This window comes from Solea solea, chromosome 1 (assembly GCF_958295425.1).
Source record: "Solea solea chromosome 1, fSolSol10.1, whole genome shotgun sequence".
NCBI classification, from domain to species: Eukaryota; Metazoa; Chordata; class Actinopteri; order Pleuronectiformes; family Soleidae; genus Solea; species Solea solea.
In genome coordinates, this window is record NC_081134.1 from 8,074,392 (window position 1) to 8,090,895 (window position 16,504).

At 40.5% G+C, this 16,504-nt stretch overlaps 3 protein-coding genes and 1 long non-coding RNA gene across 4 annotated transcripts in view; 2 read left to right on the plus strand and 2 right to left on the minus strand.

Moving 5' to 3' along the window:
- Positions 1-645, minus strand: part of LOC131460537 (uncharacterized) — a 40,263-nt gene extending 39,618 nt beyond the window's left edge. The window contains exons 1-2 of the mRNA XM_058631152.1: positions 506-645; positions 65-149 (exon numbers count right to left, since the gene is read on the minus strand). The gene's annotated coding sequence lies outside the window, so the exon portion shown is untranslated. The remainder of the gene's footprint in view (positions 1-64; positions 150-505) is intronic.
- On the plus strand, positions 577-4,598 carry zgc:153115 (uncharacterized protein LOC768186 homolog). The gene is made up of 2 exons (XM_058631170.1): positions 577-1,328; positions 3,020-4,598. Exons 1-2 carry the CDS (start codon positions 836-838, stop codon positions 3,262-3,264), a joined length of 738 nt encoding a protein of 245 aa, XP_058487153.1. The 5' UTR covers positions 577-835; the 3' UTR covers positions 3,265-4,598.
- Positions 4,599-8,151: 3,553 nt separating this feature from the next.
- LOC131460632 (uncharacterized) lies at positions 8,152-14,629 on the minus strand. Its single transcript, XR_009240400.1, has 7 exons — positions 14,360-14,629; positions 12,659-12,792; positions 11,500-11,596; positions 10,347-10,441; positions 10,111-10,223; positions 8,754-8,935; positions 8,152-8,618 (listed from the first exon to the last, which is right to left on the minus strand). It is a non-coding gene; the product is annotated as an uncharacterized LOC131460632 (long non-coding RNA).
- Positions 14,073-16,466, plus strand: tsen15 (TSEN15 tRNA splicing endonuclease subunit). The gene is made up of 4 exons (XM_058631215.1): positions 14,073-14,292; positions 14,381-14,462; positions 15,671-15,806; positions 15,892-16,466. Exons 1-4 carry the CDS (start codon positions 14,233-14,235, stop codon positions 16,061-16,063), a joined length of 450 nt encoding a protein of 149 aa, XP_058487198.1. The 5' UTR covers positions 14,073-14,232; the 3' UTR covers positions 16,064-16,466.
- The last annotated feature ends 38 nt before the right edge of the window (positions 16,467-16,504 follow it).

Sequence of the window (16,504 nt, forward strand, 5' to 3'; positions counted from 1 at the left end):
GCACGCCTTTCATCCCGATCTCCTTCCCCCATCATTACCCAAGCTGCTCGTACTTGCCACCTACTTTCCACCACGCTGCACCGCCGCCGCCGCCGCCGTGGTCCACGCCCGAGCCTCCGACGTCAGTTACAGCGCGCTCCTGCCTGATGCTGCGTTCATATAATCGGAAAAGTACATTTTAACAGCGTGACCCATTTTCATCCCAACTTTGGGTCGTCAGAAAGCAGTGGGAATGCGCTTTATTACATTGTTTATGCCAGACATTGATTTGTGCGCTAGAATAAAAAACAATAATCGTTGCAATTTTGATATAACACACACAAATACTGAAACAAATCCACAATGGATTAATTCCCACTGCTGTCTAATATTGCAGTTTATCTAATAATACGTATCTTATGGAGACTACACTGTGGTAATTGTAATGAGATATACGAATGTTGGTGTTATTTTAATAGACATTTACACAGCGAAAGCTCCGCGTTGAGTTTTCACCCGAGTGTACCTGAACGCGTTGTTGGTCCGGACCAGGGGGCGTAGGTTTGACCGGCTTCTCGGAGGTTCAGACACAATGAACCGTCAGTCGGTGAGGTGCGTGCGTGTAGGCTCGGGGGTGTTGGCACTGTTTTAGCACATAATTCTTCACACTCGTGCCTTTTCTTTGACTAATTTTGTTATTTTCGAACTACTGACACGCTGTATGGCGGTTACAAGGTGCGGCTGGAAACGGTTGGTTCGTCGAGTTTGATGAAAACGAGGTCGGGTTCAGACAACCGTTAGCTCCCTGTATTTTTTTATTTTTTCTAAAGGACAAGAAAAACAAAGGAAGATAACGATGTCGTTGACTGCTTCGTCTGATTATTTCGCTGCCGAGTGTCTGGTGTCGATATCCAGCGGTCCTGTGCTGCACAGACCCACCCCGGTCACCCCCACCAGCCAGTCGGCCACGGCGGGCCTGCTCCCTGGGGAGCCCGACGGGACGAGTGAGGATAGGGAAGTGCGGGAGACTCTGAGGCTGGAGGGGGCGAACATGATGGCAGTGGCCGGTATCCTCACCGACCTGCACGGTAAGTTCCGCCCCATGTCGGCCTACTCGGAGAGCAGCAACTCATCATGTGGTGGGGAGAGCGGTTACACCACGTTGTCGGACCCAACCACCCCAACCATGACCCCCTCCGCCACCCCGATCCCTGGACAGCAGCTGAGGGGGGGTGGAGGCGTGGGGCCCCCACGGTCCCCGGTGAAGCGACACCAGTGCACTTTTGACGGATGCGACAGAGTTTACGGAAAATCGTCGCACCTGAAGGCTCACATCCGGACACACACAGGTATGGAGACAACAACAGTTTGGGTACATCAGCACTTAACATGTTGTTGAACATAACATGGCTGCTAACCCGTGAATATAAACTTTGGTCAGTGATAACACGCTCAATGCTCTTTTGTACTGTGTGGGATTAGCTCGTAGCAGCGTGGTGATGGTGAATTTTCCTCCCGGTTTGGTTGAATAACGTGGCCAAACAAAGACGAAAAACTCCCCCTCAGACTCTGACAAAGAAGTAAACTAACAAAAGAACTGGGCTGGACGTTAAAACCGGTGACGAAGGTCTTCCTTTCGACTGCATTTGCATATGAAATGAACGTAAGACGAAACCTTAGCGTCGGGGGCAGAGGGTTCACTGTAGGACACGAGCTGCCCTGATGATGGCAGCAGCAAGTGCTGCGTGTTTGGCTACTGTAGTTTTTCTGTGGACATCCCATCATCTCACTTTAACTGAGCTAAAAATCCACTTTGTCTGATGTGTAATACGTTCTCCTAAGTGTTGCGTGAACGCTTCGTGTGACCGTCGCTGATCCGCCAGTTACTGTAGCATTAAAATGCGTTTAGATTGCTTCTTCTTTCTTCTTTAAAAAAAAAAAAAAGAAGTGGACGCGGTGTGTTCAGGATGAGTGACTGAGCACGCGCAAACGGATTAAGGACAGGAAATAAAGAGTGGTGGGAACGCCCACTCAAAGTGTCCCGCAACAAACAACGTGGCCTGGTTTTGTGATCTTGAAAATGGCAGCGAGCATCATCATCATCGTCCTCCTGGTCGTCGTCGTGTTGCCTGAAAGAGATTAGTTCTAGATTAGGAGAACTAATCTGGAGGATTTCATTCCCTAGATATGTTTTGTCACGACGATGCAGTGATGAAGGCTGTAGATTTGTCCCCATCTTTGTGTTCAACGCCGTCAGTTTACTGTAGTTTTTATTTTATGCATTTTAATAGTTTTTATTAGTGGAATCTTCATTGCGAATTGCTTTTTCTTAGACAATTAATTTCACAAATATTGTTCACGTTTCTTTGCTCGTCCATAACAAAGAAATAATAAAAGCAATGTTTAGTTTTTGGACCAAAAACTATATTTTTAAGATGTTATAATTTTGAGGATTGAAAAACAACTCACACTCACTCAAATTATTTGACTTATTTGTAACATTTTAAGGGCTATGTAACAACTCATTGTTTAATCTGTAATGAACATAATTTTTTTCAGTTTAGCTTTAAGTAGCACTATACCTGGCACCATTTTTCTTAAATTGCACTGATATGCATGTTTTTAAAATGGTCTCAGTACCCTGCCTTTAAAGCACATCTTAGAGTTTTAATGATAGGATAATTATTTCATCAGTTGATAGAAGTATATTTAGAAAACATTTTGCTCTGTAGTTTTTTCTCAAGCTCAGATACCCAACATTCTCTCATTTGGAAGATGTTTTTGTTTGTCAGAAGGTGTCACCTTGGGGTTTAGACATTAGACCAAATAATAATTGAATCAATTACAAGCAATTAATTAATAATGTTTACACAGTAATTTACTCTATTAGTGTGATACTGGGTTGCACTAATACAGACGTAGAAACTATCTAACTAGCATGTTTGGAGTGAAATGTGTTGCATGTCTGTAAGTGCAATCTCTGTGAATTGTTTTGGTCACATGATGGTTTATCCTGACTCTTCCTGTCTCCACGCTGCAGGCGAAAGACCCTTCCCATGCACTTGGCCGGACTGTGAGAAGAAGTTTGCCCGTTCAGACGAGCTTGCCCGCCATACCCGCACCCACACAGGAGAAAAGCGCTTCCTGTGCCCACTGTGCGATAAGCGCTTCATGCGTAGTGACCACCTGATCAAGCACGCCCGCCGTCATCCTGACTTCCAGCTCTCCATGTTGAAACGCAACAAAGGCCCATCCTCTGCTTCCAGCCCAACTATGCAATATTAGGATGGTTTGGGTTGGGAATTCCTGTGTACCAGGGTCAGCAGGAGCACAGGACGCCTGCAGTGGTTTCAGGTTTAACCAGCTACAATCAGATCCACTGATAAAGGATTTAGAATGACTGTGTTGTGCTCAGAAATGTGCACACACACACAAGAGAACACACAAGAGCTGGATGTAAGGGACAAGCACCCTAATCTCAATCTACCAAGATGAGTCATGTGACCACTATCCACCTGCTCAACATAACTAGGGTTAGTTATCAAGAACGTTCCAAACTTACAAAATTTAAGGATTTGTATAAAAAAAAGTTGCTTTTTGATTCCTCTTATCGTTTCCTGAAAGCAAATTATGGACTTCCAGTCACATGCCTGGTTACATGTATATGAACTTGTGTGTAATGTTTACTACATGGTAGACTGGAGCTGTAACTTTGAAAGGTGGAGCGCACACTTCTTAAAAGCCTGCAGTGATTAAGTAACATTTAAATAAATTCATAGAAATGAATACATTTATGGGAGAAATGTTCATGCACTATGACATATTTACCACAGAAGGGTGTAAGTTTGCAGTGTCTCCTTATATGCAGTATTGTGACACTGTCAGTTTAAAACGATCAAACATTTTTATATAACTATAGGCTAAATGGAAACGACCCTTTAGTTTATCCACTGAATGATTGATATGCCAGACACCTCGAGGTACTTCATCACATTGATGCAAAAATAATTCTGTAGAATCATTTATGCCGTACAGCTGTCGGGCTCACTGAGTTACCACTGCTGGCTTAAGTCTGGCTTTAAAAGCTCACAGTGGAAAACTAAGGTAAAGTCATAATCCTGGCAGGCACAACAGAATATTTCCTTTCTTTTGTCAACATGAAAACAATAAAATCAGCTTGCCATTTATGGCAGTTTACACCTAATCCGTTTTTCCTTCATTGTTTTGTTTCCCTCAGAACAGGATTCGATAAGAATTGGAATCATAAAGCAGATTTCACTTGTTTAAAAAAACAATCCTTAACATGACCAGATTTCTCAGCTGAATCACTTTCACAAGTTGCAGGGATTTTTCACATTTTCTGTACATACTCACCAAAAGCCAAAACTTGTTTGTGGTTAATTTCCTGATTGTTGTGCTCTTCACTACCATCATTTTTTTTACCATGGTAGCTCAATATTGTGATGTTAGGTAGTGAGGCAGTGACTAGAAGCTGTTCAGCTTTCTTTTGTAGCTTTGAGTTTTAGTGATGACACATTCCTTCATTTTTATTGCATAACCATCATTGAGGTATCGTCAATAATTTGTTTTTTTGTGTATTGAATTAAAAATAGATCATATATTATTTTATATTTTTTTCCAGAAAGTGGGTCACACTGTCTGCACGCCACCCTCAAGCCTAGCGCAGTTATTCACAGAACGCTCACGGTAGTATTATCTCTAATACTGATGCAAATGTATATAAGCTTTAAGCTTTTAATGTAGACACAAGGTAATGCTTCTAGCAGCAGAATTAATACATTTGATGAGTTGTAGTCCTTATATTAGGGGTAACATTATATGCTTGATAGAATGAGATCACTTGTGAGTGCTGGTGTGTATGTTGTCGTTTTTTGTTTTTTTTACATATATATATATATATAACTGGCAAAATTGTGTATGTGATGGTAACAAAAACTATTATTTTCAGCCTGCTGCCTTCAAAGTAAAGGTGTTCCCCCGGCTCATCAGGAGCTGTTGAGGTGTGGCAGAACACGTTTCAGGATCAGGTGTGCGCCACATGGGTATTCATACAGTTTAGGTTTCAGCTCCAGTTAAACTGGAGTTTCAAAAAGAATTCTCCTTGTACCTGTAGATGTCAAAATTGGTCTGAAAGTGATGTACTCATGGTTCCACTGAAGACTGCTAATCCAGTGGACCTTTAGTTGTGAAGGACATTCAAACTTGTCAAAGCAACAGGTGTAACTAAGGACCGTAACGATGGCTATTGAACCAGCATGCACGACATTTGAAGGCAGCCATTTACAATGATGTTACATTTGTGTTGGATGAACTAAAATGGCTACCGTAGTTTAACATTCACAGGTGTAAGTCACATAACCTTTGATGTCAATATAAGAAATTGTTTTGTCTATTCGAGCAATATGGCACCAAAGTATCACCCTGTAGCCAAGACAATTCAACAATCTCATGTATTTTAAGGTCTATCACAAAAAGAAGTGAATCAAACAAACTGCAAGGTATTTAACATTTTGTTGAACACATGCAGCGTCCAGGTCTGATTCTAGAAAGGTTGAATTGTTTTCTTTCTTTTCTTTTTTTTTTTGTAATGTTTCCACACTGTTTGTCCCAGTCTTGGACATATTCCTTTATCTCAGTGAACAACAAATTCTTCAGGAAACTCTGAAAGCCTTAAACTATGTCATAACTACTTTGCACCACGTTTACAGCTGGATCATTGTATAGGTATAGATGCCCTGCACTGGGCTTATTACAGATACTCATTATGCAATATGGCACTTTTTTCCTACAGGTGTGTTTGGCTGAATAGTGTAATGGCTTGCTACTGTGCTTCTATAAGCAAGCACTGTGGAACTTTGCTGATGTGTTAATAATAATAATCAATAGTTTGTAAAACTGCCTTCTTTTCCAAGTGCTTTAGAAAGTGTGTTTTAAAAAGAACTGAGTAGTCGTTTCTGTTTTCTTTATTTTAGTGTGTGCGTAGTCAACAAGGCCATTTGTGGAATTTGTTGAATTTGAATTTTTGAAATGATATTTCTTTTCCGTAGTTTTGTCCACACACGCGCATGCGCGCGTCGTTGTCGCTCGCAGATCTGTTGTTTGTTTTGCTGCGCACTAAGATCAAAGAGAACATCAGCTGTCTTCCTCATTCATACATCGAACCATCGTCATATCTACAATTTCACTGTTGATCTGTTTTCTCTTTTTTTTTTTTTTTTTTCCACTGGAGCTGTACTCACGACTGTAACTCTTTGAGTTGTGTACACATTTCCTCAGAGATTTTGACCTGTTGACAGTTTTTGGTTGCTGCTGGCAGTAGCCACACACACACACACAAATACCTGTTTTCTATGAAATGGATCCTGACATCTTTTCTCACAGATGGACGGAAGTGTCTTCTTTGCTCAGACATTGTCTGGCTCTCAAAGCTAAAATATCACAAAACATACCTCACTCTTTATTTTTGTTTCTCTGGTATCTGTACAGCTTCCATCCAACTTGTTCAGAAATTAATATAAAGCCATTCATTCAGCCTTGGGTTTCAGAATTTATATCAGCTAAATGTTTTGTACCTTTGTCCTTTTGTTTGTAGCCTATATGCAACATCTCTACTACCTGTGTAGCAGTAGACGTTCTTTCTTCTCGCCTCAGTGACGTTCTGTTGTTAATGGACGGTGGTAAATGAATCTACTGCACCAACAGTCTCTCTGTCACCAAAGCTGTGGAGGTAAAGGTTCACTGCTGGCTGTGGCGGAGGCTGAAAAGCATTTTTGTTTTTTAAAGAAGAATACTTGGAGATTGTCACCTCACTGCAGATATCAATTGAAAGAGCTCAGTCCAAATCTCTTTGTTCATATCACTGAATGTGGCTTGATGATAGATGAGCATTATCCACTTTGGATTTTTATTTTTTGCTGTGCTACATTGTTGAGGGGGGAAAGAAAAGAAAATGAAATCGTCACCACACTAATTCAGATATGCACATTGTACAGAAACTGATGTTTTTAAATTGATGCCTAATTTTTACATTAATGTAATTTTTAAAAATCCTCCTCTCAGAGCTTTAGTTAAAGTGAACAGGAGGAACTGTGGAACTAAATAATTGCTGCAACAAGCTGTTTTGATATTTATATTCTCAGGTGTCTTAAATTTTGAGCATTGGAGTTTCACTATATCCTCTGCAGCACCGAAGTACAAGCGTGTTTTTTTTTTTTCTTTTGTTATGCTGATTAATTTATTACAAAAAGTATAATTTGTGTGGTTTAATTATTCTTTTCATAACTCACTTTGTGACATGGAACAATACTAATATTACATGGTTCCATTTTCTTTTTGCTTGACATGAAAATACCAGTGCTTTTTTTTTTAAAGAAAAAAAAATAAAGATTCATAAGTTGATCGTGGTGTTCATTTCTTTCCTAAGTTTAAAAAGAAGATGGGTATTTAAGTGGGTGAGTGGCTTGGCTGATTTTCTGTGTTAAAGTACAATAACAATTGAAAATACATTTTACACCACACTTTAGAGCCTCGTTAACTTAAATACGTAAGTGGGCTTATCCAGGGATATTACATTAACACAGTAACTGCGGCGTTAAATGACAACTGTGGCGTTTCCATCTTTGCCTCTTCTCTAAGAGGATGCTGCGTCTTAGGGGCTTAACTTAGCTCTTATTCACAACACAAACAAACAAAATGGTTGCATGTTTCTGCCACAGTTACAACAAAGGTTACTTGTGTTTCTCCTTCTCATTCAAGGCCATTTATAATAGGATATATTGTATTTAGTGCATTGGCATTATTACCTAAATGGGGTCAATTCAGGCAGTGTTAAATAAAATATATAAAGTAATATAATTTAAAGCCATGTTTTGTAAAAAAAAAAAAAAAAAACACGTGAAATTGTGTTGTGAAACTTTTCAGTCAATCTTGTGGCAGCAATGTGTGTTTAAAAATATAGCAAATGTGTTTTTCTAAACTTAATACAGTTCATCAGTACGGGCACAAAAGATTATCAAGTTAAAATGTTCAAATCAGATACAGATATTTGTTAAAGATTGGGTTTTACACCTGGTTGATTGTGATTGATAGTTGAATTGTGGTTTTAAAAGTATTTATGGGCAGAAAACAAACACTTGAATCAAAGAGACAAGAGACATTCACTATGTATCCTATATTTAAGTTTTGTTATTACTATTGAAGAAAATGATATTGTCTATGCCGACAAAAAAACACTCTTTGAGTTTCTGATTTACTTTGTCTGGAACCCGAGGAATAAAGGGAACTAACAGCTAATCTGAGGTTGTCGGTGTGTGTGTGTGTGTGTATGTGTGAAGGTACAGTATATGTTGAGTCTTCCTCAGAGTTCATTTCTGGCTCCAGTGGCAGAGAGGGAAGACGCGCCGCCACAAGCGGCTTGAGGAGCCACATGTCGAAACCCTGGTCCCTCAGTTTCCTGCCCACGTTGGTGTTTGGCCCCGTCTCTGTCCCAGTCTGTTTCCACTGCCTCATCGTTCCAGATGGTGGACGTCTCCCTGTCGCTGACGTAGCCACGGGGAAGAGCACCAGAGGCTGAAAATGCTCTCAGTTCCCTCTGCTCATAATGCTGCATGTACGCGTCTCTGAGGACAAAAGGAAGTTGACGGTTTTGAAAATGTCAAACAATCAGTTTCACTTCACTTTAGACAGGATTCAGGAGGCTCTCACTGGTACTGACATGTTAATATTTAAACATATGAAGAGTAGAGGAGACTCACTTTGGGTGCTCGTTGAACATTGTTGGCAGGAACTCGTCCACAGGCAGCATTTTGTGTCTAGGTTCTGCCTGCAGAAGCTTTTTGGCCTCCTGCAGAGACAGGAATTAACCCAAAGTCCAGTAGGAGTATCCTGGGTGCACAAGAGTCCCTTCACCCAGGACTTTCATTTGCAGCCCACATAACTTCAGACAGACAGGACAGAGAGTGGGGTGTTTTGAATAAAAACATCAATTTAAAAATATGTTAACAGTAAGAGTTCTTTCAATAATTTACAGTGCCTGGTTTTCTAATAACACACTTTTTTTGCATCAGTGGATGCTTCTTATGAAGAACAAAATCAAAATGTTGGAGTGTTTCTAATCAGTCAAAGTAGCTCTGGACCCCTCCTTCAAACTCGTTTCATTGACAGAACAACAGGTTCATTTGTTGAAGTCATTAGTGTCTGGGGTTGTTTCGTTTTTCCACCACCAAAGTGAATATTTAATGAGTGTGTTTAATTAAAGCTATAGTGCTTAACTTTTACATAAACAAAATGTCCACATTAGGTCTGTAAAGTTTCTCTGTGTTTCTTGGAATAGCAGTGTTTGCACAGAGGTGATGTATTTTACATCATGACTTTTGTAGGGAGCACAAAGAAGTAACAGCTATGCTTCTAAAACAAGGCGGCAGCAAAGGGTTGGTATATGGACCAGAAGCCGTCATTTCAGAAAGCTCTGCAGACTTTGCACCTGAGGAGTGAGGAAAGTCTGATGTCACCTTAAAACACTCAACAAGCACCAAAAGAAAACGTTTCTCCTTATCATCATAGTTCTGACTCGTGCAGACAGACAAAGCCTCTGTGTGTGTGTGTGTGAGTGTGTGTGGTGAAACTGCAGCAGGAGAAGACACGTCTTCCTTACTGCGTCATCTTTGTCATTCACTGCAGAAGCTCGACTGTTCATGTCTGCTTTTACTTGCAGCAGAAAGTGTCTTTTGGCGTGTTTCCACCGAGTCGAACGGTTTGGTACGGCACGGAATGTATTTATTTGGGTTTAGTACCAACATAACCAGCCCCAATTCCATTTGTGGTATGGGTGGAGCTAGACTCACTACAGGCAGCTGGTTGGGTGACAGAAAAGTGTCACTCCCTTGCGACCGGTGTCTCTTCAACATCTGCCGTCTGTTCTCATACTAATCCGTACTGTATCATGATGGAAACACGCTATTTGATTCACTGTTGACTGTCATTTGGTGACAGAAGTTACACACTGGAGCTTTAATAATAAAAAAAAAGTCATTACCTAATTTTCACACCAAATTCATGCAGCAAACCAGAAAATGACAATAGTTTTTTTGTACTTTTCACAAAGTCACTCACCTCAGGTCCCAGTCGAGTCCCACGTCGTCGGAAACCAGCCTGCTGCAAAACCTGTGCTCAGACCTGACATCCTCCTCCAGCACACGCACCTGCTGCAGTTTCTGCTGTACCACCTAGAGGGCGACACATAGCAGCTACAATCATCATCATCATCCTCCTCATCATCATCAATGAGCTTAAACTGTCCACACTGCCATAAACATTCAGCACAGACCCCAGCACAGTGTTGTGTGTACCAGTTTCCAGATGTTGTAGTGGCTGAGGAAGCAGCCATGCACTCTGAGTACAAGTCTTTATATCCATGGCCTGCAGCTGAGAGGAGTTCAGTGCTCTGTGGACAACACAAGCAAATACATTTCCTCATTATCAGTCAGAGAATACTATATACTACTATATAAACTATATAGTATTATATTATATACTATATAAATACTATAAACGATCGACTGAAGCCAAGCGACACCCCTCATCACGTATGTCACATCAAAACCTGCATTCAGTCGCTATGGCCCTGCTCCAACAGGCTCTAGGTTGATATGATTACTCTTTCAAATGTATCTAGACTTTGTACTGCATAGTATTTATTATTCTGAGGACTGTCAGAGCACGTGAACACACAGTTCAGTGTCATCCACACTTAACCGTCATGTTTCACTGCCATTTTTCTAAATGAATAAAGACCAAAGAGGAATCGTACTGTTATGGGAACATACAGTCGTCAGAACTACATAACAAATATATACAATAACAAAGGTGACACCAGAATAATAAAACATAAACAACATTAACTGATTATTTTTATTTTTTACTTAATGATGGGACTTTATACATTCACTCCACTGCAGTTAAATGTGTCATATTATGTATTATAAGTTTGTTGTCTCCAGCAGTTTTGGAAGAAGAACTCAGATCCTGCATTCATGTTTAACTTGTGTATTTCTCAGTTTCAAAAGTCCTCAGTTTCTTTCAGATTATTATACAGGAATAAATAATGTGTACTGTTAAAATATACGCATGCATGAGCAGCATTAGGGAAATTATTCTGATCTTGCCCTCTAGTACTACTTACTTTATAGAGATTTTCAGCTGCAACATCTGGCCTATAAATAAATATTGCACACTTTTACACACTCTACCTTTCAATCTTTAGTTTGCATGCTACATAAATATGTGCGTCAATTATCATTTGGTTTCCGGGAATTTCTTCATTCAGCGACTAAGTCAAAGACATGAAGGAGACGTAGAAATGAGAGATGGACGCCTTTCACACAGGAGTGAGACATGTGTCAGGACTGTGACAACGAAAAAGACCAAATACGCTCACGAGGACGGAGATTCCTCTGCCCTGATGTTCAGAATATCTCAGTTACAGAGTGAATGAGTGCTTACTCAGTGCCTCCTCTTCCTCCTGCAGTGTGTGCTCTTGATCGAGGGGCACTGGTTAAGGTCCAGTAATGGTCCCTGTTGCACACGCACATGTGGACGCCTGCAGCGAGGAAGACATCACACATCACATGTGGCTGATAAATGTCTCCACAAACAGTCTGCTCATGTGATTATTTATAAAGTTAACATTAATAAAATACAATGTATTAGTGTGGTAATATTATAGTATTAACATTTTATTTCCGACCACCTGTTTGTGGATCAAGATTGATAATTCCCATATTGTGATGTTGAAATTCAACTTCCTCTGACACATTCTCTATTTCTATTGCCACGCTATCATCACTTGGTGATCACGTTAGAAATAAGATTATCTTTCCATAATATTACTTCCCTTACTGACAACTATGTTCACCCTTGAATGGTTTCAGTTCCCCCGATTTCAGCTTTCATACATAACAAATAATATAATTACTACACATCACAATATTTTGCTCACTACCATATCAGCACATTCTGTACAGAATAATACTCTTCTTATTTATCATATTGATAATGTTTTTATGTGGTACATTTATTGTTTCATAAAGGGTATTTTATTTGATTGTGCTTACATTTAAATTATTATATATATATACATATGTATATGTACATATGTATACATATATATATATACATATATATATATATATACATATAACTACTTCTATTGTGACCACACAATTTTCTCCAGGATCAATTAAGAATTTGGATAATAACTTCAATATTTCCTACATATTTTTACAGAACAATGTGGATATTCCATTTTTTCTTTTTTTTTAGCATTTTCTGACATTTTATGAACCAATCAAGTCACTGAATAATCAAAAACATTATGGCCAGATTAATTGATAATGAAAATAATTGATTGTTACAGCCCTACATCAAATGATCATCTTAAGTTATTCCCTTTCAAGTTTGTTGATTCCTCCTACAACTCTTTGTGCCTGACAGCAAAAAAAATAAAAAAGAAAACATGTCACAGTAACAAACACACTGGCCTCAACCAACGACTGTGAACAAATGCTGAAACTAAAATGAGAACACGTATTGACAAAGGTCTGACCTGATTATCTTTTTTTGCAAATTAGCAGATACAGAGAAATAATAAATGCATCTTTACCAGATGGCTATTCTGTCCTTTGGGTGGTCCGGTCTGTCAATGCATCCTAAGAAGTATGTTGCATGCGAGTTGTGGCCTTCAGCAGGGACGACTCTCAGGGACTGCAGGTGTGAGATGATCAGCTGACAGCTCGTCTGTGTCAGTGGACATGAAGAACATAATAAATAATGTGAATGCCACTGATTCAAAACACCTCTTTGAGTCTGTGGCCTCAGACTGAGCGAGAGACTCACACACACACACGATAACAGAGAGAGTGAGTGAGAGAGTGTGTGTGTGTGTGTGTGTGTGTGTGTGTGTGTGTGTGTGTGTGTACTCTGACTCTTGGGTTCTGTGTGTGCATGTGTATGTGTATGTGTGTGAACTTTCCTGGCACAAACACTGACCTTGTTTAGGACCAGTAGTCAACATGTAGACCAAAACTTGGTAATAATATGTCAGAACCTGATTTCAAAGGGAACTGGTTAGGATTAAGATTTTGTAATGGTTAAGGTATTAACTAGTTATGGTTAGGGATAACACTTTGTTTGGACCGTCCAAATGAATGGATAACCTCTGACAGGATGAACATGTGTCTCTCTCGCTCTCTCTGTGTGTGTATGTGTGTGTGTTCTTGTATCTTGTATAAACCTAAGGGAGTGAAGACATTTTGGGAAAGTCAGTCAGTCAGTCATCATCTACCGCTTTATCCTCTGCCAGAGGGTCGCGGGGGGTGCTGTGCCAATCTCAGCTACATCGGGCGATAGGCGGGGTACACCCTGGACAGTTCGCCAGTCCATCGCAGGGCCACACACAGATAGAGACAAACAACCATTCACTCTCACACTCACTCCTATGGTCAATTTGGAGTGTCCAATTTACCTATCCCCACATTGCATGTTTTTGGACTGTGGGAGGAAGCCGGAGTACCCGGAGAGAACCCACGCACACACAGGGAGAACATGCAAACTCCATGCAGAAAGGCCCTTGTTCCAACCGGGGCTCGAACCCGGGTCTTCTCGCTGCAAGGCGAGAGTGCTAACCACTTCATCACCGTGTGGCCCATTTTGGGAAAGTGAGGATTTTAATTAATTTTAATTAATTGTTTGTATTCTGTTTTTTGTATTTGTGTGCTACTGACCTCTTGGCCAGGTTGACCTTGTAAATGAGATCTCAATATGGGGTATTTTACCTTGTTAAATAAAGGTTAAAAAACAATAAATACATTTTAAAAAGGGTTAGAATTGGGTTTAAGTAAGGGTAAATTGTAAATGGTATGTATTTATATAGCACTTTTCTAGTCTTGATAGGGTAAGGTACTTATTGTGATGGTTAAGGTAAGGGGCTAGGGAATGTTTATGACAGTGTCCTCACTGAATGCTGCGCAAATGTGTGTTTGGTTCCACTATGCGCGGAACTCAAGAATACAGTGTTTCCACCCGGAGTACTTTCACTGTGACGCACCGGCAAAAACTGAAAACACAACTCCCGGACCTCGAGCAGCATGTAGAACTATAGTATTAGTGTAAGTCGACATCTGACAGTGTCAACACGTCGTTGTTGTTTTTCTTTTACTACAGTGTTTGTTGGTTAAAATGTCTCTGACGTCACACGGTGCTGAGACGTCAGATAACTGGATCCTGCTGCATCCAGCGGTGAGTGACGGGTTCTAACTCCGTGCTGCGTTCACTGGTTCACTGATTAAAAAAGTAAATCACTAACCTGAGATTGTTTGTGTGTTAGTATCTGGAAATGAAGAGTCTGGATGTTGAGGACAGCGCACAGCTGCATGCAGCGTTTCTGGCCTACATGGATCTAACTGAGGGTGAGACATGTTCACACATGCACACTCATGTAGACCAGATCTGGTTTTTGGGATCACACGTGCACGTAGATCCGTTTTTAATGACAGTGTAAACAGCAGGTGTCGAATGGAATCTGGTCTCTTCTGGTTTTGGTGCCTCTATGGTCCAAACTAACTATTAATTATTCATTCAGTTGGACTGATCCATTTATTTTTGGCAGAATTGTATAAATGTTGGCCTAAATCCTGTGTCAAAGAAAATGTGGAGGAATGTAAACATTCATTCTCTAAATTTCTGAAAACTATTTTCGTCTTGCTCTGTTTGAGCAAATATACCTTTATAGTCACTTTTTAAACTCTCTTTAATGTGCTTACTTCTGTTCTGTAATTGTTGTGTACATATGTATTTATATAATGTTTAGGCAGCACTTCAAACGACTGAGGTTGTTTTTAAAAATGTGCTTTAGAAATAAATAAACTTGAACTTAACACATTTTAATTTCATTTAATTGTAAATGCAGCGGACATCACCTTCCAGTTCCTACATGCATAGTGTGTGTGTAATTGTAGACTTTAAATCTCCAGTGTGGAACTTCCGTTGCCCTGATGAGGATATCTGGGTTGTGTTAGATTAAGACTATTAGGAGAACATTTCATGGTTGCTTCTCTTGTGTTTTCAGCCATACTCTAACCATTTGCAGCCATCTTACCTTACCTTACTAGCACTATGTACAGTAGTTGTTGTTTTTCCACTCTGCTTCCATCAACAGTGATGTAAAATGATTCACACCCTCTGTGCACCATGAAACTACATCAGTGCTATACAGAGACATAGTGAGTCGTGAGGAGCTTCTAGGCTTAATCAGCATTGTGTGAACTAATTTGGTTTGAATGTAACAAACATTCATTTAGATACGTTACAGTTTGTTGTTTATTAAAATCCTCGGTATAAAGTAAATTAGATCAGTGATGGGTGTGGGAATTTAGAGCCATGTAACACATGTTTTACCTGAAGGATTTCTCTCACAGCAGCTTTAAATGTAGCTTCATCCCTGTTCAGTTTTATACAATTAAAGTGAGCTCTCTTATTTTCTCCTTGCAGTTTACTCAACAAAATCAATGCAGGTGATACAGAAGAAATGCACCCGACATCACCGTCCCTCTGCTTTCTCTCTGACTGAGACCAGATAACGTCACTACTCTCACACACTAACTCACTTTCTCCGCAGTGCGTCGGTGGAAGGAGGTGTCTTGTGTCAAGAGTCCTGAACTGCAGTTGGTGTTGTTGGAGGGAAAGGAGAAGGAAGGAGCACACATGCAGACTGTCCTTGCGCTGCCTGTTCATAAATCACTGAGCCACAGAAGGTGATGAGCGCGAGACTCACCTGGAGAAGTTTTTATCTGACTGTTAAATCTCCTGTTATTTCATAATCCCCTGTCTGTCGTGCAGCATACGACACATGCTGGACAGAGGGTTTCCGGCGCTGCTGTGTGCGGTGGGATCCGACTCCACCCTTGTCTACCAGAGGATGACCGATGGGTTGGTGACACCCGACCCCCCTGTGGGCCCCTTCAAGGATGTTGGGCGGCGGCAGCACCGGAAGAGACGGCAGCAGCGCTGAGCACCTGGTGGGTGTCGATGAAGCATAGAAGAGCAGAAAGGATGACATTGAAAGCCAGCTGATCAGTCAGTCTGTCAGGAACAGACTGTGATTCACAGGCTTCAACTTGCTTCAGTAAAGTTTCAGAGGATGGTGAACTTTATCACTTTCAGTTACAGGGTCATTTTTACAAGGAGAAAATAAATTGTGTGTCGCATGACATGACTCACCAAATGAGTGGTTCAGATGAGAGTCCAGCTCTTCCGAGGCTGATACAGACGTTGATCTGATGTCGACGACGATGATGATGATCAACAGAAATACCAGATAATCTTATTTCACAAAAGCCCTTGAGTGTTTTTGTTGAGATTGTGACTACCATAACACCACCTGTTTGCACTGAATAAATATTTGCTTGGAATTATTTCTTTTAAACCGAAGTCCCCCGTTTTTGTCAGATGT